The sequence below is a fragment of the Anarrhichthys ocellatus genome, unplaced genomic scaffold (assembly GCF_004355925.1).
Source record: "Anarrhichthys ocellatus isolate YVR2014 unplaced genomic scaffold, GSC_Weel_1.0 scaffold47, whole genome shotgun sequence".
Taxonomy (NCBI): domain Eukaryota; kingdom Metazoa; phylum Chordata; class Actinopteri; order Perciformes; family Anarhichadidae; genus Anarrhichthys; species Anarrhichthys ocellatus.
The window spans coordinates 1,108,736-1,131,546 of NW_022280077.1; the positions used below are offsets into that span (position 1 = coordinate 1,108,736).

At 42.2% G+C, this 22,811-nt stretch overlaps 1 protein-coding gene across 1 annotated transcript in view; it reads left to right on the top strand.

Annotated features, from left to right (window-relative positions):
* nck2a (NCK adaptor protein 2a) overlaps positions 1 to 22,811 on the top strand; it is a 24,264-nt gene continuing 1,453 nt past the window's right edge. The window contains exons 1-2 of the mRNA XM_031869372.1: positions 1 to 215; positions 22,096 to 22,425. Of these exons, the coding sequence (XP_031725232.1) occupies positions 22,112 to 22,425 (314 nt within the window). The 5' untranslated portion in view covers positions 1 to 215; positions 22,096 to 22,111. The remainder of the gene's footprint in view (positions 216 to 22,095; positions 22,426 to 22,811) is intronic.

The window sequence follows — 22,811 nt, forward strand, 5'->3', positions numbered from 1 at the left end:
GTCAGCCTGCGACAGAAAAACAAACGAGGATAGGTCGAGCAGCACACAGTCTCTCCATGTTTTAAAAGAGAAACAAATAGTGGAACCCCGGGATCTGTGGATTTAAACCTGCACTGTGTCGTTTCTAACGCGCGCTCACTTTACTTCGTGTTTGTTTCTCCCTTTTTGGCGGAGTGTGTCCCCGGTTGCCCATTCTCTCTGGAGTGAGCACTAAGGTAAGCCTCCTGCAACCGCAGCTGAACTGTGGAACTTGGTGCAGTCGGACGGGCTAGTTTGTTCACTCGAGCGCCAGTTAAAACGTCTCTTATTGTTTTTATTTTTCTCACGGAAAACTTCAAATCACTAAACATTCGTAAAAGTTGGGACAACAAATGGCATCCCCACTCTACTCACTTTGTAGATGTGACGCTGGGTCTTTGTCCACCCAGATGAAGCTTTAACTACACGTTGTGCTGGAGCCGCGGTCCGCCTCGCATGTGTGCGGCTCTACAGCACATTCTGAATGGCTTCTTTTGTGTTATTCTTACAACTAACACAGTTAGTTTAAATTCACCACTTACCTTTATTCAATATTCACACAGGCCACTTCTTAAAAGGCCTGTAAGCGCAGGCTACTATCGCAGACATCTGTTCTCCTAGACATCTCTTTGACTTATTTCCTACATTCATGTTCTTTTATTGACTTGTTTTTAAAAGCACACTTATTTGGTTAATCAGTAAAGTGCCTGGCGAATTGTCGGAGCTTATTGTTTTACAACGCAGTAACAATGAACCGCATTTGCCATAACACCATAGATTGGCGACTGTGCCACATGCCGAGCTTGTCAATGTTTCCAGTGGCTCGTAATGGTAACTGCACCGTGTATCTCTCGCGTAAATCCCAATAGGCGATGGGGTTGCATTGTCTTCCTCGCTTATGTGGAGTAGCTGCTCATTAATTATCCATAAAATGATGTTTATTGTTCTCGAAAAGACGAGGGGAATAGTTGTCCTGAATTCCGGACGTTGCAGGCGGCGGTTCTTGGGTGCAGGTATACCTTCATGGCACACCTATTCTGCAGACACACCCTCTGTTGTGAGCGCCATGGTTACGCAGAGATATGCACAAGGTTCAGCAATGACGGGTATGTGGAAGGGAAGTGATAGACTGCTGTGCCTGTATTACAATAACTTCCTATCTTGAATCACAACTTCACAATTTAACGACCAAAAAAAATGTGGTTTTGTAAATGATTTGCAAATTTCACATTTTCAACATTTTTCAAAGCCACACTAAGTGTTACCAGTGTGGCTCACCGGATAGAGCTCACCTTACTTGTACTTATTTGGAGTGTTACTGTTGTATTATATACTTTTACTCCACTACATCTTCATATTGCCCTTTTTATCTGAAAGCTTTAGTTATTTTTTGCATTGCTCTCAGTGTGCACACATATAGTCATAACAGTCTGGAACAAGGACAGCAAAGCTGGACTACTAAGATAAAGAATAGACAATAATAATCAACAATGAGAATCATTTTCACTTGCAGCCCTAACCCGTTCTGCTGTATTTATTTGGCCTCACAATAAAGTTTCGACCTTATTTAACGTGTTTTTCAAGAGGTCAAAGACTCGGCACATGACTCTCCTAGCCTGACTTGGGTTGAGCTGTGAAACATTTACCAGATACCGCATGTCAATATTGAGAATCCTGGAAGTCAAATACCGGTGAGAGCGTGAATCATTTCCTGCGTCTTGAAATAAGATTAAACAGGAAAAGAGATTTTAAAACAGATCAGCGTTTGCCGAGACACATTTCTTTCGTTCTTTAAGTAGCACAAAAGCACTTGTCTTCCACACGTACTTGCTGCTGTACGTCTGTCAGGCTGCAGCTACACCGCAAGGTTCATCTTATTGGAAATTCCTTCAGTGTGATGTTGAAAGGAAACAAAGAAAGAGGAATCGTTACTTGTTGCTGGATGTACATGTATAAAGTAAGACAATGCTAGTAGTTAAGAGCAGCTGAGATATTCATTCTAAAAGGTTATAGGCAACTCTTTTCATTGTTGTTTCAAACAAACATTCTCTGGTTCCCCATTTTTATTGTAAGTTGCTTTTCTCTCTTTTAACAGCTTTTGTAAAGTGAATATTCTGCGCTTTCGGACCGTTGTTTGGACAAATATAGTTTTGCCTCAGGCTTTAAGAGTTTGTGATCAACCTTTTTAAAAAAAAAAATATATATATATCTGTAATCTGTTGCTGCTGCACTTGGTTGTAACCACCTACATGTTAATGATTAACATCATATCCAGGCTGATAAAAAGAACAAACAGGTCAGGTGCTCTTGCTTGACTTTCCTATTTACGCCATTTTCATTGGTGTAGCTCGTGAATAGCGAAACAAATTCCAGGTAGATAAAAAAAAAAATGTGCCGTTATATTTCCCAATTCTCCCAAGTTCACAAGGTCCACCTGACTGCATCGTTGAAGTGACCTGCATGTGATGTATTTTGGAAAGCTAGGGTGGCGGTGTGGTCATAGTTGATCACGAGGACGCAGGATTTCTCGGTTGCTTGTAGTCTTGTTGAATGGCAGCCGTGTCTACTCGTCATGATGTCTTTGGTCATAAAAATACAGATTTGAAGGAGGCCGCCTCTGAATGTGGACACGCATCTTCTACCAGTTGTGACTCAGGTATATGGGCAGATAAACAAGCTTTGCTTTTCGTCGATTCTTTGCAATTGAATTTCTCCCCTCCTATTTGTTGGCTTCTTCAGTCAAACACTTAACACACAAATATGTCATTTAAATCACAGCTTAACAGATGAGATAATAAGCCCCATCCTCTTTCTTCTCTATATGTGATCGCACGGTTATGAGCTGAGACTGATTCCTCTGCTCGTCTCTCGTTCTCTCTCACGAGCTCAATGGGCCTAAAGCGTCCTCACACACTGTAAATGATTAGATGTCATGCGGCACCTACGCAGTTTCTTGTTCAGCTTTTGTTTTGGTGGAAAGAGGAAAATAAATAATTAGCTTTTTTTACTTTTGTGGTTTAACTTTGTGTAATGTGAACGGGCTTATTACTCATTGCTCATGGAGTATAATAATTCTACATGCATTCGTCTATGCTAATTAAACAATTAAAGATTAATACTTTAATAATGTCGTCTGTAGTTAAATAATTGAACATAATTTGAAGATCAGGTGAAATATCTGTCTTTTTTCCTAATGTGCACGCTGTGAGAAAAGGGTTTTACAGTTCATTGCATGGTTTTTCTCATCCATGCTAAATGGAAATTAAACTCTAAATAGATTAAATTAAAAACACTTAATTACGGTATGGTTAGTAAAGTTTATACATTCTATACGTTGATATTTAGTGTGCAGAGACATATGACTTCATCATGTTCCCTCAGCTCCACTTTTCATTTCTGTCTGAACATCCCAAACAAAATCACACAACTTTTTATATTTAATAAATGTGTCTCTCTCTGTCTGCGTTGATGACAAATAGTTTTCTGTTTCGTTGTTTTCTTTCGTGAGTTGCCCTTTGAGTGTCTCCAGTCCTTCGTGAAGCTATTGTGCAGCAGGGAATAGAGATCAAAATTGGTGTTTTTGGCTCAAGTAATGTTGACTGCCCCGAGGAAATCCTAATCTCTCTGAGAAGGAATTAATAAGTGAACGCACAGATGGGCGGTCAGGAGACACAGAGCGTTACTCATGAAGAGCATCATGTTGCTAGCGCGCTAAAGCTCACCCTATTGTCATTTGTAATCATCTGCAATCTGGGGAATGGGTAGCCATTAAACTGACAGTACATACATGTATGACAATGGACCCCCTTTCTCTGACCCCGTGACCGAGGAAGAGCAAGAGGATTTGTGCTTCTATTAATGAGAAGGCGTGTCCTTTCTTTGTGTGTTTTTGTTTTCATGAATTCATTGGCATCGTCCTGCTATTATTGATCATTTCCTTCACACCATGTTGCTGTTGTGCAAAAATATATTTCTTAGTTGGTATGATTTTTAACCACGGGAGCAACGTGGCTCTGGGGATGTTGGGTGGTCCACCATTTAGGTCCAAACTGCCTTTTGGGGTTGATTACCGAAAACAGTCGTGGTCCCAAGTGGATGAATCTCAATGACTTTGGTGATCAGATATCGGATACTCATGGTGGAGGACAGATCCTGACGTTTTTGGGGATCCCCCTTACTTTTCTAATAACACCAACTGTAGCGGACCCCAGCCGGACAATGGTGAAGCGTACTGATGTTTCAGAGGCCTTTATTCATGTTCAACCTTTGACTTTTACTTTGAACACGAATTTACTTTTCTCCTTTCTCCAGAAAACACTGTAAGAGCTACGGAACAGATAAAACATAAATGAGCTCTTATGAGTTTAAACATTCAGAAAATAACATTTAAATATACATGGGAGCATATATTAATGTTACAACCAGATGCCAATGCCAGCTCAAAACCACAGCCTAGTCATTTAGCTATATCTGGTAAGCTAACATTAGCATCCAGTTGAAACACCAAACACAATGAACACACAATACCTTGTTCCCGTTCCAGCTAGGTGCTTAACCGTTAGTTATTAAACTCTTATTGCGGAGTAATATATTTTATACTACCTTTCCTTTTAGTCCATACCGTGAATTTCATACTTTTCTTGTGGCGAAGTCAAGCTAACATACTCTGACGAGATTTGGATCGGCTTCTGGTTTCGCCAAAAACGATTTCAAAATAAAGGACCCAAAACGTAAAACGGGACTTACAAAATAAAGGCTAGCAGGAAGTGATTAACTTAAGTAACTTCTAATTAAAAGGTTTGTAGGAAACATTCACAGAACCTCTTAAGAGTCCTTTACACCAACAGCAGATCAAAGACTGCACTTCTACAGTCAAATATCTCGGCATCTACGGGATGGATCGGCACAACATTTTGGTTCAGACATTCGTGGTTCCCATGTGACGTATTCTTTGGTAATCCTTTTCTGTTTGAAATCGGCGTGTTAACACTTTACATTGTGAGCATGTCGACTTGCTGATGTAAGCATTTAGTTTAAAGCAACATTGTGTCCAAAGTACAAAGCAGCCAGCGAGGCTGTAGACTCTTAGTATTGTTATAAACTGTTTTTAAAACACAGTAGTATCCAAACAAGAGTATCTGTCTCTTTAGTCTGTAATTCACACCTTTGTTTTCCATGACATTATGTTCTGCTTTATCAGTAGTTTAGTGATTCAGTTCTCTCTCCTGAGTGTTTTCTTTTGTTCCTTAAGTACTCCATCCTCCATCTCTATCGTCATCTCTATCGTCACCTCTCTCATGTCCTCTGCCACCCGGCTTGAGTTCCTAACTCAACAACTGAACCAACAGTCCGTCGGCTCCAGTGTCCTTGTGTCACCACTGGGCACCGGGCCTAATCCTATACTCTGCGCCGCTGAGGGGGACCATGAAGGGAAAGGAGCGAGGGTGGAAGGGAGTAAGGGAGTAAAGCTGTTTGTACTATTGGTACAGTATCTCAGCCTGACACCCTCTTGGTCAGAGACAGAGCCGTGGACTTTGTAATCGGCGGATGGTGCATGAAGATGTCAACGCCTGAGATGGCATGATGGTGAAGGAAACATAAGGATGTGGGAGAAACGTATACCATTATGAAAAGTAGGAGTGTCACCATTCTCCAAATCCCAACTTTTTCGATTTTTGATTTTGTTTTTTTTACATTTCCAACTTCTTGTTTCTGTGACTCATGAAAAGAGTCCATCTATTGTTTGCGTTTGTTCCATCGTGTTATTTTCAGGGGAGGCTTCGGCAGGCCCTTCATGCTCTAATTGATTTAATTAAGTGGACTTTCTCCCCTTTGGCTGTGCCGATGCACAAACCGGCAGTATGCAGACAAACATTGAGTTGTCTCACCCAGAGCACAAGCTTTGCTTATCTGCATTTCACAGAACGATCCACGTTCCAAGTTTTCCCCCTCAGAGCGTCACTGCCCACGTTACACGCATCCCTCTGAGGTTCAGCCTTAACAAACCCTCTCCACTCCTGCGGATGCTTTGAAAGGCACCACCAACGCTCTAGTAAACACCAAGCGATCAAGAACCCCTACTCGCAGCGTGTGATGGGCAGACACGTAGAGTCTGTGCTGGTGTTTTCTTGATTTCATCGAGGTTGTCACGTTAGTTATGATCACTCAGATGTTTATTCAAATCAGTTGGAGTAGCATATATGCGCTTCAAACGACCCCCACGGTACGATTTGCCGGAGCGGCGGGTGTTTATCTTATTAAAGTTCATGTTGTTGACAACTTTTTGAATGTTGTCTGGTTAATGAGCAGAAGTTAGTCGCGTGATGAGTCCGTCTCAAACAAAACAATATTGGTATTTGCGTCGCATCACTTTCAGGGTTATTTTCAATGTGTCCGACATATTTAACCTTCAGCTGCTCATTTGATTTTCAGACACTGAAAAATACTATCAAACGTCAACCCTATATGTGCTCCCTTTAAAAATCCTCAAATACACAAAAAAGATGGGTCCTTTTATTGTTTATAGAGCACTGCATATGTGTAGTTGCAGATAATATTGTGCTATATTGTCAACACAGCAGAATGTGCAGCAGGATAAAACAGTTTAGCAATTTTGTAGCACTTTCAGCTTTGAAGGGAGCGATTTTAAAGAGGTCCATTGACTTCCGATTAGTTTGAACAGTTATGAGCTTGTATCTATGTGACTGTACCACTGTTGGTGGTGACGACTCTGCAGATTTTTTTTGGAGCAGCCGACTTCATGATTAGCACACCTTACACCAGACAAGGATCAGTGAAATAAGCTTGTTGGATTTAAAATAATGCAAACACAGGGTGTGCAAAACCTCTGGGCTACAGGAGCTATAAATATGCAGCGGATGGCCAGTTGCTTATCTTAAACTCAATAGTATTTTCCTCACAAGGACAATCATTGATGACTCATGTGACTGCAGCCTGCAGAGAGGAATAGGAATGTTTTTCTTACTAAGTTTTCACAAGATGATTGAGAAATCTCTGTGATGAAGGGAAGTGCCCACACTATGCACAAAGAATTAGAAAGTGAGAGCTTCTGAAGTCGTATTAAACGTGTGTGTGTGTGTGTGTGTGTGTGTGTGTGTGTGTGTGTGTGTTTTTGCTGGGACATGCACTATGCAAGGGATTAAATGGATGTAATTCAACTCTAGTGAAAACCTGCCACCAGCTCTGCTTCTTCTACAATGCAGGAGCTTAACAATGTTGTTCGAACTACACAATGAACAAGAAGACACAACTAAGTGATTTTTAGCTACGTAAGTGAATCTGAGACCCGACGACGGTAGGTAGCGTGGCGGGGGGGATTAAATAAGATGGTAATATCTGATCAGTTTCTGCTCTGTGTGCAGGACTAACTGCGTGAGACCACGTTCAGTCTCGCACTAACACCCAGCCGTCTTATTGATTCGAACGAGGTCGCTCCATCGACACAGTGGAGGTGTTGACACGGGGTCATCCAGCTAAAAAGTCGAACCGGGCTCAACGTACACGTAAGCGCACATACCTGGTACATTACTGTGTAACTGTGAACTCTGTATTTCTACTGTTGCCCTTAAGATTATTACAACAAAAGATACAATAATTGTCACAGTGATAACGTCTGACAGCATTATATATCCATGAACAGTGTTTTGACGCCCGATAAGCCTTAAAACTCGTACATCTACTACTAAGTACCACCACCAACACGGCGTGTTTTAAACTCAGTGCTGTTTTCTGTCTGATTTAAAATTTTGATGAGTGTCTCTCACCTGACGTGTCCTGGATCCGCAGAATGAAGCAGCGTTTTTGTTTTTTTTCCTTCTTCAAAATGTTCTTCAATTGTCCCTAATATGTCTTCTGTGATTCCCTGCTTTGTTGATGCTGGGTTTTCATTGTCATCGGGCTTGTAACATGTTTTCACACCATTGCTGATTGTGTTCTTCAAGGCCATACCTCGGCACATATCGCAGCTCGGTGTGGCGTCTGAAAGGACCGCAGTAACTGTGCTTATATGGAGAATCTTCAACAAAAAGCAGAAGTCATGTTAAGCCCCTCAGCAGTCTGGCTAATCGTGGCCTATAATTCAGTGCTCATTAAATCTGTATGAGGAAAGAGTAATGCTTCAATTTTATATTTGATCTGTCTTTTTAATAATTGAAGGCAGATTATCACCAGTTCATGTATTTTTGAACATGTAGGCTATAAAAACATTATGTCTTTATTTGTTTGTTCTTAAATCTGCTGCTGCTGCTTGGGAGTTGATTCGGTCACTGAATGTAGCTATATGATAGGCCTTCTCTAATCCATTTGTGCCCTTTCTCTCTCACACTCTCTCTTATTCTCTCTCTCTCTCTCTCACACTCACACACACACACACACACACACACACACACACACAGATGGCTGCACCCGAAGGAAATCCTGCTTTATTTATAAGATGTATAGCTCAGAGTGCCACAGGGTTCTCCTGAGAATTCAAGACTGCACACAAACAGTATTTGGCCTGTGGAGTCTCTTCTTTCTTGCTCTAACACACACACACACACACACACAATCACACACACTCGCTGCAGGACCTCTATTTACCTTATCTGCTGTTTTTAGCTTGGCAGAACTACAGTTGTTTGAGTGTGACCTCGGCCGTCCTCGGCAGTGCGTGGAGAGCTGCCAGCAGATGCTCGCTGAATGTGGTGCTTTAGTGTTTCGTGTGGCAGCGTTCAGTGGAAGGAGTGATATCATCTGCATGTTACCAGCAGAAACGTCTTCCTATGCTCGGGCCAAACCGAATGACCGAAGTGGCATTTGGGTGTACAGTATAATGTCAAGCTAAGAAACCATAGTAGGATACGGGAGAGCTGACAGGGTGAGAATAAGTATTTCAACTGTTTAAATGATCAGCAGAAGCACTGACCAGAGATGAGCACGGTGGCATGGAGATAACATCATGCGCAACCCCTGTTGGCCCGTGGTGAAAAGGCAACAAATAAAGTTGTTGGTGTGATTTAGAGGTGTCAAGAAAAGTTGTTCGTAGTAGGGAGCATTTAGCCAGGTGTTACATTCTTAGTTTCTGACTCTTTTTGGCGTTTAATGCTAGAGGCTAGATAAACAGATATGCAAAGAGAACCAAAGGTCTTAAAGCGTGTTACAAATGGGACCGGAAATTATAATAATTCTAAGTTCATCAAATGACAACGTGACAACAATGTGATCATTTGAAAGGCGTCTCTTCTAGTGATGAACCTACAGAGAATTATCACCATAATCCACAGCTGCCCTCGTCTTTACAGAACTTCACATTGAGTGTGAGCTCATTTCGGCTGTCCGGCACCACGGCTTCACTGTTTCGGTTCACTCTCACCGCTCTTATGGTGTCATTTTAGCCTGCAACAGGAAGCTGTTTTGGTGAACTAGTGAACATAAAGGAACATTAAGGAGCTAAAGAGACATATCTTTCTCATAAGAGTTGGTAGAGGCCAAAAACAAAGCTAGAAGAGACTGACATTTTAAACATGCATCCAGGAAGAGGTGGAAAGAAAAGAGCAACAATTTCTCTCTCTCGCTCTCTCTCTCTGTTGTTTCCTACACTCATTCCCATACCTTTTCCCCTACTGGCCGCAGTGAATGTCTTCTTCAGTGCAAAGCCAGTCCTGATGCTGTGAAAGAGTTTGAGGCATACAGCGATATTCAGCAGTGGCTCGTTTGGCTGATGTTGAAACGTGGCTCATGAGAACTAACATGCAACATGTGGTCCGCGTGGAAAAGAGATGCAGCTTTCACAAATGCCATTTCTGTTTCCAACGTGCTGTTCCGGTCTCTCCTCTGACATCAACACAAGGTTATGTAACGGAGACAAACAAACATGCGGGATATCAGTAACGACTCTCATGCTCCTCAGAAAGAGTTCACTCGTGTCTTGGAAAATCTGGATAAATTTAGACAGTCGTGGAAAATAAGAGTCACTCTTGGGAAATGAATGGCTTGGTACAATGTCCCAGAAAATGTTTCTCTTCCCTGCAAATATCTGAATAATTCTCATCAGCTCCATTTGCTGAAAACAAGACTGTTGGTAAAAATCCGATCACTTCTGATTTGCTTGTTTTGTAACACAGAGTAACTCACTACATTTAGACTTTTGTATCTTTAAGAACAACAGCTAAAAGACAACATGCTGAACCAACCGCTACATTTTGGTAAACTGATGTTGAAGAAGGAAGGCCTCTTAATCTTCTCAACTATTGGCAGATTCATTCATGAATCAATTAGACAGTTGATCCGCAGCTATTTAGTTTGTTTTTTATTGCAAAAATGCCAAACATTAGTTATTTCCAGGTTCTCGAATGTGAAGGTTTGATGCCTCTCTTTGTCACGATTTGATAAAAAATTATATATTTTTGGTTTTGGACTGTTGGTCTGAAAGTTACTGCATCTTTCTTTATTGGTGTTAGTCTGGAGACCTTTTTGCAGGACCGCTTCTGGACGAGCACTCAAAAGGTGTGTTCAAAACAGAATAAATGAAGTGCGTGTCTGCCCTCAGAGTTGTGAAAAAGACTTGTGACATATCTGGATAATCATCACCTCCAGTAGGAAATGATTTAGCACGATTCAGTTTGTATACTCCACTCCTCTTTCTCGTTCGTGGCACACACTGTTGAAATATTCACCGTGGCTGTCCCCCCACTCGACAGTAAATGATCCACATCTGTACTTGGATGATGGCGGTTTAAGGCGTTCAACAGGTCTGCACATCGCTGCACCAGTCTCCCTGCGTTGCTCATGCTACATCAGTCGGTTCTCTCTCGGGAGCCTCAACCTGATCAAAGGGAATAATTCAGGTCCATAGCCGAGGGAGGGGAGAGAAGACCGATGGAGCAGAAGGTACAAAGAGAAGGTAAAGCTCAAGCTGGGATAGAGTCAACAGTGGTTTGTGATCCACGGGGAAGAAGAAAGGCGGTAAGAAAGTTTCTGAGGACCTTTTTTTTTGTATTAAAATTCTGCATCAGCTAGCCTCATTTTACAACGTATTCTTTCGCAACTTATCCCGAGAGTAGGTACTTTTTAAATGAGTTGGCAGCAAGTTTATTCCCCCATGCAGCATAGGGTCATCAGCAGTAATGCTGCCTGCACACTCATCACATATTAAGCAGACAGTGAATTAACTCGAAGATGCAAATTGTGGAAACGGTAGATACAGCGTGTTTAATTTCCCTCCCATGTTGCCTCATTAAGAGAAAAAAAGAATCTCTTCCTGCCATTAATTGCTTGCAGGGGTCCTCACGGAGGCACGATTATGTATACGATTACCTGGATGAGAGTGAAGAGTTGGATACCAGTATTGGGGTATCGGATCCGATACGGTGCTCATGTACTAATACTCTTAAAACAAGTGCGACACAGCCGCAACCGATACCACTGCGCCAACGAGACGTTAACCTCTCGTCAGTTGAGCCCAGCTGCAACAATAACCCAAACGGGTTAAATCCATCATTTCTCACCAGCTGCATTGTACGCAGTCCCCATGCAATAAATAGTTTAGCTGTGAAGTTGTCAGCTGTGTGTGTCTGCCTGGCATAATCTGCCAAGGTTTCTGCAAGCCCAGCGCAATGTCAGCCAGTGTCCAGTTGAAAGCGAGGGCGTGTGGGTAACAGGTGAGTGTGAAGTCAGCAGTAACATTTGGGCTGTGGGTGCACCAGTGCAGTGTGTGTACAGTTTATCTGTCGGTGAATAAATGCCAAAAACTAGAGACCCATGAGGAGTCCCATGCCAATTTCCTGCGTCAGCCAGCTGATGATTAAAGTGACATTAGACCCCAAGTTACCCCAACAGCTCCAGCTGGGCTGCGCTCTAAGATGGACCTGCAGTTCTCCTTTATGGCAAGCATCTCCTCAAAGTTTTGCGCTGCTTTTTTTTTATATTTCTTTAAACTATATAACTGATAGCACCTTTTTAAAATGTTAATTATACACAGCTCTTGGTATCAGGAAAATACAATGTGGATTATTAAAATATCAGCGAGTACTCAAATGTAAGTGCATTGCTAAAAAAAAAAAACAGATCATTGGTTACCCAGCATGCCGTGAAAAGTGTTGGGTGTCAGCTTGTAGCTGCTTGTCACCGACTTCTATTGAAAATGACTTGTAGCCTGTTGCTGTGTCACTCACCGAGTGAACACAGCTGCTTTGTTTTTCTTATTTCAGTACTCGAGAGAGAGAGAGAGAGAGAGAGAGAGAGACCAAAAACACTTCAAAAGTAAAATCCCAAAAACACTTCAAAAGTAAAATCCCAAAAACACTTCAAAAGTAAAATCCCAAAAACACTTCAAAAGTAAAATCACACCAACACTTCAAAAGTAAAATCGCACCAACACTTCAAAAGTAAAATCGCACCAACACTTCAAAAGTAAAATCGCACCAACACTTCAAAAGTAAAATCACACCAACACTTCAAAAGTAAAATCACACCAACACTTCTGCATCCCTAGATGGGATTTGCTGTAATGTTCCATCTCTAGTTCTGGTTTGATGGACAGTGCAGGGTTAACAGCGTATTCGACAGTGATGTGCTCTGCAGTGGACTGGAGACCAAAGGTTTACAGGAGAGGAAGCTGAAGGCAACAGGAAAACAGATATTCTCAGTTTGACATGTTGGAGTATATTAAGAAAAGCTAAGTGACAGTTTGAATCCGACCTGGCAGTTGTCTTGCTTGCTCTCTTCTAGTTAACAGTTCTACAAACATGTTGCACTGTCATAGATTGTTTGTTTTGAGTAAAAGAAATTACATTTTTTCTTTTTATTTTCTGTAAAGAGGCAACAGGTGAATGGATTCGATAAGGATTTCTCTACTCTTACGCCGTGTGTGTGTTTGTTGCATGCCTTTGTATGATTGCTACCAAAGATAAACTCTTTACACTCTGTGGACAGACATGGTGGCATTCGACAGTTGGCTGCAGGAATGGGGTACAAGTCTTCAAATAGGGTGCAAGATGACAGACTCTGTAAAGGAAAAAAGAGAATCTGCACCCTGGATTACAGGTCCCAAACTGAGGAAACGGGTCTTTATCAGGTGTGGCGTACACATGTTTTGGACCTCTTTAAAGATTATAAAGATGGCATGCCGTGGTGACCAAACCAATATGATACATGGGTTTGAGTACCACCAACAAAAAGTCTTTCCTATTTAATAAAATGTGCATTCGTTTGATTTTGTCTGGACATTTTAAGGAGACGTACGCAAACTTTGCTGAGGTAAAATACAGTCTACTTCAACACCCAGCCCTACTTTAACATCATCACTAGGGTGTAGTGAGACGCATAATTAGCACGTTGTTTATTTATACTGCGACTAATTATCTGCTTATCGCTTCATAATTTAGACTCCTCTGGAAAAACAACAATTATGTTGATATGAATTACTTCATTTCCATATCGTAATTGGGAATCTGACTCATCAAGAAGTGGTTTGAACAGCTGTGCAGAGGCACCTGCCTGGTCACAATACTGCTGTATGTTTCTTCATACTGCTTATAGATGTAAAATGAGTGTAGTGTCGTTACTCCTGACTCCAGTGGGCTATTCATTCATGAAAAGCATACAGCGTCTTTATGCTCCGGATGTTTGTACCATCTGATCAGTACATTCATAGCGAGTCTATCCTCTTACTGCTGAGTGCTCCTGTTATATTGCCTCTGGATTTGCTTAATTGGCATTATTGATTATATGGGAGTGTAAGAAAAGCTGAAATGCAGGGCTTGTTCTGCTGGGGGGTCTATTCGGTTCCACCAGCTGCTCATATTCAACACAGTAATGCTCCCAAGCCAATAAATACATCACAGTCTGGAAATATTTCTCGCCTCCAGTCTCAAAAATGCTCAATACGGCACAGAGCAAGAGCGTCTCTCGGCATGGTCCTTGGAGACATGCTTTATGATGAAGTGTTAGAAAAATAAATCGTATTAGTACATTGCAGTGTAGTACAGTTCATTTGAAGAGTGTACTGTAGCTTATAGCCACTGCAACATCTTTGTTGTTTGACCTGGAAGTGACCTGTGTTTTGCTTTTTCTCACACACACTTTATTTCTCTCGACTCTTTCTGTCAGACACAAACACAACATCACCTTCGGGTTTTTCTCTTGTCTGCTCCAGTCGAGGGATAACGAGCAGCATTGTACATCAAAGCTGCGCTCACTACATTTGCCCTGCTGTGCTTTACAGCGCCCGCCTTTTGTCGTGCCAGGGGACATGGATACCAGACTGTCGCGCACACACACACACACACACACAGAGTTAAAAATAGAGGCAGTCCTTCCTACTTCACTTATGGACCAAAGCAACAAAAAAAAAGACATGAGGAAAATTATGCTAATAGCTGATGGCTTGCAGGCAGAGAGAGAGAGAGGTGGTGTAGAGAGGACTGGGTTATAAACCTTACAAAGAACAAGCTGCCCAGAGGAGATGCCTCATCATGTGTTCAGAGTGCAGGGAGGTGTGCAAAGTGAACAAGGGCCGCTCTGTTGTGAGAGGAGGTAAAGTGGCCATCAAGGAGCAGAGAAAACAAACCAACAAGTTTGTAGTCTGCTATTTATGGCGGGAGAGGAATGTACGAACCAAGACTAAGAACAGCAGTAGGGGATTCAACTTTGTTTATCATCTTTCGGTGCGATCATTACGATGGAATAATAATAGCAAATTAACACGATGCACTAATTTTTGTGCCTCAACGAGGCAGAGAATAATTAAAACCCGCTACTCGCAAAATGTGACCTCTCACAGATTAGGAGCTGGAGGTTGATGCTTCAGTAGAATAACATCAATACCTGCCGTCTGTGTGCACAGATAATGTGTGATGCAGGGATTAAAACTGTGCTGATGCTCAATCCTATCTGCTGTCAAAATAGGGTGTTAAAACATGAAATGTGCTGGTAACATTTATTAGAAATTATATCACCATCATACCAATGAGTTTTTGGGGACACTCCTGGAGGTTTAGGTCTCTCTTTGACTTTAATGGGGGAAAACAAAACCTTTTGTTGAACCCGTCACCCTGTGGGTGCAGAGCCTTTTGTGCAGAATCAAAGTTGGTCTTTTTGTGAAGAAATATCGAAAATCGAAGAGTGAAGGGCTACAAGTCGGATTCTTTTTTGGGGGGGCGGGGAACGCCCCCGTGAATGAAAACGGGACCACCCATTGGTGGTTGTCATGGAGACTCGCTCAACAATGTTGGCTTTGCCCAGGAGAGGAGGGCCGAAGCAATGACAGAAAATGAAAGTGACATGTGAAAAATGACTTGTAAAGAGAGGTTGGGGGGGAAGGAAGGGCCAGTTAAAAAAAGAAGGGAATTCCAGGTTTCTGTCATCGCCCATTTAGGCAAGTTAACATTTAAGGCATTTGTCTCAGGAAGTGTGTGAAAGAGCAACATTGCTGCTCCAGTGGTGAGTGAACTAGTAACACTGCCTCTTCCTTCTCTGCACTTTATTATATACACATGAAACAGACACCCGAGCCACACTGCCTGTGTGAGCACAACATGACTGTGTTTATTTGTTAATAATGATGACAATGCAAAATTCAAAGCTGGTACTTTATTAATTGATGGAGCTCTGCAAGTCGCTGCATTTTCCACAACACTGTCGTGCAAATATTTCAGAATACAAGCCTCGTGTTGACAAATGAAGGGATTCTCTAAACACAGAAAGACGCTAGCGGGCTTTTATTTTTGATCATAAACAGTGTTGAGATAAAATGATTACATTTTTTCATGTCTGTGAACAGATAAATATATCGAAACAGTTGTTGGTAATGTTAGTATGATGTCAAATTCCTGTCTAAAGACATTTTTCACTGTCTATTTTAGCTGTGAACACAAACATAGAGAAGACCTCGAAGACGCAGCTGAGATGAAGCCTCTGATCTGTTAACGCGTGGGTGTCAAAATAAAAAGTTGCTCACACAGGCAGTGATAAAGTACAATAGGGCTGCAGCTAACAAGCCTTTTCCTTATCGATTTAATTGACTGATTTTTTTTTTTTGATGCTGCTATACAGAGTTGTGCCATTCAAAAGTTGTTCGACCCTGCTGGTGCTGAGCAAAGCTCAGAGGAGCGGCTTGTCACTAAAATGAGAACAGCTGGTCCACCTTAAAGGTCAGTCAGCCTCACAATCCCTGATGCAACGGCCCGGTAGGGAGTCAGTTTAGGCACGGTGGGCTGCTGGGCCAATACCCTGGTGGAGTCTCTGCCGTACTTTACAAAACGGAGTTCTCAAATGTTTAACGGTGTCACATTTCGGTCTTTAAAAACGATTAATTGTACTGAGGTTTGGTATCCAGTTCTTATTCTAAAATAGCTTCCAAAACGTTTAGTCTCTGCTCGTCTTGTAGGCGTTCTGTCAAATACTTCTCAACGTGACGAGATCATCACTTTACTAATACCCATACACTTTGAGTGAGAGTAAACGCGCCTGAGACAATGTGGTGCTTTCGAGAGGCAGTGCCATCTGTGTGCCGAACGCCGGGATCCAGCTCGGCTCACGAGACCCACGGGAACATTCAGGTGGTTTTGTGCCAAAGCAACAAGAATTTAACTGAAGCTACAACAATTCTTGAACTTAACTCTCTTGTTTTGAGATGACTGCGTGCCCCTTAAATGGGAAAGCACTGCAGCTCGGTAGCACGTGCGTACAGCATCCATTTCATTTGCACAGCATGATAACTTTTCATATTTAGTAATTGCAGATTTAAATGTCTTTTGTTATTGTGAATGTCTGCTAATCATCATAATTAAGAGCTGGACTTTTTAGGGCTGTTATTTCCGTCCTGCGTGGAGTTTGCTCTCTGGGCATACGGTGCGGTGGTGACAGCAGCCCTGGCTCTATCTGTGTGGTCTGAGTTTGCCTTCTTCTCGGTCCTATTTTGAGCCGACAGCGAGAAACCCTCTTGGTGTTGAGATGTCCTTGCATGTCTTTCTTTTTTCTTCTTTTTCCATGGCATCTAATTGAATGGCACCCATTTTCTCCCCTGAAGCTGAAGAAGAACAACCACTAACCTCAGCTGATGTCACATATGTGTGCCACACCCACAGTTTAGGGCCCGTTTGTGTATGACTGAGACGGAAGACGTATGTGTGCGAGTGACAGATTGAGAGCATGTTACGGTCCGTTTGACAATATAACTGTCCAGGATGTTGTTGTGGCTTCGTTTGGAGCAGGGAGACTTTGATCAGAAGCAGACGAACATCTGGAAAACATCCTGTAATTCTGACTGCAAGTGAAAGGCTTCTAATTCTCCACTGTTTGGGTTTTGTTGACAAATCAAATCTATGAACAAGACCATCAGGCCTCTTCAAATCACAGAGCCAGGTCCACAGCAGCTTCCTCATGTCCCAAATCTGTTTTTCCTTTTGTGTGTGCTTCTTGCAGGAAAAGGCATTTTTTGTTCAACCACCCGTCTGTTTGTTAACTATGTCAAGGAAACCGAGTTAGTAGCTCAGATTAAATGACAAACGTATCATGAAACGCTCTGTTTGGTGGATCCCATTTTCACCCACAGTTTGGTTTAAAACGAGACTTTTGGATTTATTGCTGCAGCTTGTGGATTTCGTTGGCAAGTCACGAGTGATGACGTCGCAATGAGCAATGGTATAGCTGCCATTCTGACATACATGATTGCCCACAGCGGTGGGTGGTCTTGGTTTGGAGTGGCATTCGCATCACACCGTCTAATGAGCAAGGTTGCCAAGGAGACAGAGAAATTGGTACCATGGGTGAGGGAAGCACTCGTGCTAGGATGAGAGCACATCACGTGTTGTTCTGCCAGTTTACAAGAATGGAAAGAATTGACACTAAGCTAGAGTGATTGTTGAAAGCTTTTATTGTGTAGGGAGATAGCTTTTTAGGCTGCTCTCACAGCTCAGCTGTTTTGGTTTGGTTTAAACTTAGGCCACATCCACACGACTACTTTTCCATTTTAAGACAAGAGTCTAGGAGTGTGGAAACGCCACCGAAAGCCGGGTGAGTTTGAAAACTCCGGGGTTACCTCGTAGTGTGGACCGGCAGCGTCCAGCGGCACTATCAGCCCTACAAAGTGGACGTCTGAAGTCACGGTGTGCGGCTTTAAGGAGGGCGATATACACAAAACGGAGGACTTCCCTTTTTCTTCTCGATGCTTATTTTGTTCTGCGCAACTATTCCGAAGTTCACAAAGAAACTGTTAACAAACAAAAGCATAAATGCTCTCCAGTGCAGAGCAACGAGTGTGACAGCAGACAGCATAGAATCCGAGGGAGTGAGAAACGTGTGTTGACTAAATGTATTGACCCATAATCCAGTAAACGTGTGCAGCCGATCTTCTGATTGAAGGACGACCCGCTCTACCTTCTGGCCACAAATTGCCAAAAATAAGGTGCAAAGGAGTTAAAACACGCAAGTTAAATTTGTGTTTCGTTAAAAAGTAACGTATGGACGATTTTAGACAAAACTGATTTTTGATTTTTGCGAATTTAAAAATATACATCGGTAAAATATATTTCAGCTGGCAGCACTTTTTTTTTTTTTTTTTTTCGTAAACATATAACATAAATAATCTTGATACGGATCCTTTTTTTGTATTTGACCAAGGTGTTCTAAATAACTCGCTGGCCTTATCAGCCGGTTAGTGAGAAGTCGGCAGTCAATGACGGTATAAAACAGTCAATAAAATATGTTTTTCAAAAAGGGAATCACCGCAACCACGAGAGGTCCTTGACCTATACAAGCACACTATAATTTCTTGTTACTTATCAACCACCATATTAACTGATAAGGATGGACCTGCAACAAGCTTATCGTGGCTGATCTATTGTCCTGTGTGTAAAAGGGTTAATAATTCCAATCACCATAGTTATTTCTTTTTTAAGAGAATAAAAATAAACAAAAAGTTCAGTTAAGGGCAACACAACCTGCTGTTAGTCACCAGAATGTCCCCCATGTGGGTGTATGTGTGTAGTACTGATGACACAGGATGACCACCAAAACGGTCCAATGAATGAGTTACCTGTCAGATGAGATGATGTTTATAGCTTGTGGTTTGATTATTAAAAAGTGTGTGAGATCATGAACCAGTCATAACTTTTTTTTTTTTTTAAACTCGTCAGGACCCCATGAACTGAACTGAACTGCAGGTGTGAAAATAACCGCATGCTGGCCTGCCTGGGTCCAGGTATGCCTGAATCTTTTGAATCTTTGCTGCATAGTGGAGGACAAACGAAAAAGCAGAGATACCCAAAACAAAGCCAGGAATTGTACACCGCTTGTATTTCTTGTCTACTTTTTTATTTCAATATATATCAAAAGTAGTGACTGGTAAATACCGTGGAGCATTCTCCCAACAGACATCATCAGGTTGGCTCACCCATCCATCCTCACCGGGAGGAATAAATGCAATAAAAGGAAAGGAAAGTAATCGCCTAGTCTAATCCGGCAGCTGCAGCCTGAGGCGGATGGAGGCCGCAGCATGTTGACATACCTCCCGTCTTTCAGAAAAGGTTGACGTCACCGTCCCTCATCTTGTCATAAATCTGCCCTTCCACTTCTATTTCCTGCACTCTCCCAGCTGCTTTTCTTGTCTCGTCCTGTATGTTTAGCTGCCCCTTCTGCCTTTTGTTGCTGCAGTTAAAGTTGTCACTTAATGGAAAGTTGAGCAGCTTAACTTATGGTGAACCTTGACAGAAACTCTCCCTGTTGCACAACTCCCTCCTCCGCTGTCCCGGGCGGGGAAGAAATCCAGTTTGACAGCTTTACTGACGGCAAGCAGAGGCACATTCGCAAGTGCAGCCTTGTACTATGCAAGCTGTTTGCAAACTTGAATTTTTACTGCTTGTCGTAGAGAGATAGAAAGCGGTCGTTAAGACACTTGCATGCAACACAACCCGGCTTTTGGTTTGCGACTGTAACGGTAAGAATGTATTCGGCGATGGCTGTGCCGTCTCTGTGGCTGTGGCGTAATTGAAGTGGAATTGAATATCTGGTGTTGAAAAAAACAGCCAGTGCTTCAATTTGCATTTCATAAAAATGTAGCCTGCACAGAAGATATCAATCTTTCCAGCAGTAATGGAATTTATTTTTTTTTTTTTATATGGTCTAATTTGTGCAGCTACACTTCTCATGACTCATAATTCTCTTTTGTGGCGACGCTTTATCTGTGCTCTGCCCTCTCATTAAAGAATAAAAATGGAAATGACAATACGAGTAAGGGAATATATACAATCCCCCGGCTTCGTGAATGTGTGCTGCTGGGTTTTTTTTCCTTGCGTCTAGTCTGTTGAAAAATATGTATTTTTGTCCACATGTACTAGATATAGTTATACTCACGTACTGGTTTTTTTTTCCCCATTCAGCTGTGTTTGACGAAATGAGGGGGTTTCATTTGGAAACGCATTATTATAAATGTCTTAACCTTAGCACCATTATAAAACGGCTTAAAAGTCTCTTAACATGTAACTGTGTTGTAAATAATCGATCTCGGCTTACTGCCATAAATCACAGCGTCCCACCACAGCTACTGATGGCCTTCATGAGATTAGATATGAAGTAGACGGCTTTATTTGATTATTCTGGCTGAGCAATTGTGGACATAAAAGCTTTACAACATGCCTATTCATTCTGTGTCTTTTAATTCGCCGTTATCTTCAGAGCGAGCCTCTTTTCATCTGCATCATCTGCATCTTTACTTCCTTCATGTATTGCAGTGATCTTGTTTCCAGCTGCAGACTGTTAACTTGGCGGAGGGCTAAACATAAACTGTATTTCTCTGATAGTTCTCATACTGTGAGATGCTTTTTTTTTTTTTTTTATATCACAGAATAGGTTTTCACTTAATTGGAAATTGCACTGACCTTTCCTGATCCCTTCATGCATGTTCTTGAATAGATCATTTCCCGTTTGGCTTGCGAACATAATTCCTCAACATGTTAAGGTCGTCCAGCAAACCCATGTCAGATCAAATCACCTACGACCCGGTGAAATAGAGCATGTAATCGCTCACGGTCTCGCTCAGAAACAAATAGGTAGGGGGGGGTGTGTGTGTGTGTGTGTGTGTGTGTGTGTGTGTGTGTGTGTGTGTGAGTGTGAGTGAGAGAGAGAGAGAGAGAGAGCGCGTGCAGAATGAACACATACATTGATTTTTGTGTGTTCGTGCTGCTCGATACCAAATACGCCTTTCCAGAGGTGCTTTTTCGGGCTGGATGTTGCATTTTTAGAGAAAACTGTCCTGAAACCTGTCGGCCGTATCATGTTTTTTAAGCAGTTGGTCGTACTTGGCATCTTCTTCAGGGGTGTGTCGTGGATGTGATGTGATGATGGCATAACGGGATGATCGTGTAGTCGGCAACATGAGATGTTTACTGTCATCTCCATCCAAGGAATTGTCAATTTTAGTGGCATTTAGGGCACTAAATATTACCATAAACTTTAAAGTCACATTTGGTATAATTTGTGATAGACTGGAAACCTGTCCAGGGTGTGTCCTGTCACATGAGCTGGGATAAGCAGTTTAATTAAAAAGGGTGTGCATGGATGGATATGAATTCATTTGTAATGACTTGTCACTTGTCAAAGCAAAACTGAGCCTCTCTCTCACACACACACACACACACACACACACACACACACACACACACACACACTTTAAAATCACCCTTTAAACTAGAAATAATACTTTACAGACAAATGAATATTGTATAAAAGGTATTTTATGCAGTCTTGTTTCAATGTTGATGCCGACCGTTAATCAAAAATCATCTAATAATAAACAAAAGAAGCCTTTTTAAAATTAATCTAGTCAGTAACTCATTCACTTGCAATATTTCTTTATTAATAATTAATTCTCGTACCCATGATCAACCTATCTGCCCCCCTAGTGGTTGTCCGAACAAGTGGCTATTCGGACCAGGATGTGTCACTTGTTTTAGTTTTTTCATCTTCACTCTGTGATAAATTGTTGCGATGCTTATTTTCACTCTAAAGCTGCCGGTGTGTGTGTGTGTGTGTAAAGTGTGGTGCTCCTTGGCTCACCCCTGTGCCCGTCTTCTCCTACAGGAGGACTCCATGAAAGATGACAGAGGAGGTGATTGTTGTAGCCAAGTGGGACTACACGGCCCAGCAGGACCAGGAACTTGACATCCGTAAAAATGAGCGTCTCCACCTCCTGGACGACTCAAAGACCTGGTGGCGTGTCCGCAATGCCGGCAACCAAACGGGGTATGTGCCATCAAACTACGTGGAGCGCAAGAACAGCCTGAAGAAAGGCTCGTTGGTGAAGAACATCAAAGACACACTGGGTAAGAAGAATTCAGTTCACAATGGACAGCCATTTTCAGGTCTCTCCAGAGATGCTCAATTGGGTTTAGGTCAGGGCTCTGGCTGGGCCAGTCAAGAATGGTCACAGAGTTGTTCCGAAGCCACTCCTTTGTTATTTTAGCTGTGTGCTTAGGGTCATTGTCTTGTTGGAAGGTGAACCTTCAGCCCAGTCTGAGGTCCAGAGCACTCTGGAAGAGGTTTGCTTCCAGGATATCTCTGTACTTGGCCGCATTCATCTTTCCTTCAATTGCAACCAGTCGTCCTGTCCCTGCAGCTGAAAAACACCCCCATAGCATGATGCTGCCACCACCATGTTTCACTGTCGGGATTGTATTGGGCAGGTGATGAGCAGTGCCTGGTTTTCTCCACACATACCGCTTAGAATTAACGCCAAAAAGTTCAATCTTGGTCTCATCAGACCAGAGAATCCTATTTCTCATAGTCTGGGAGTCCTT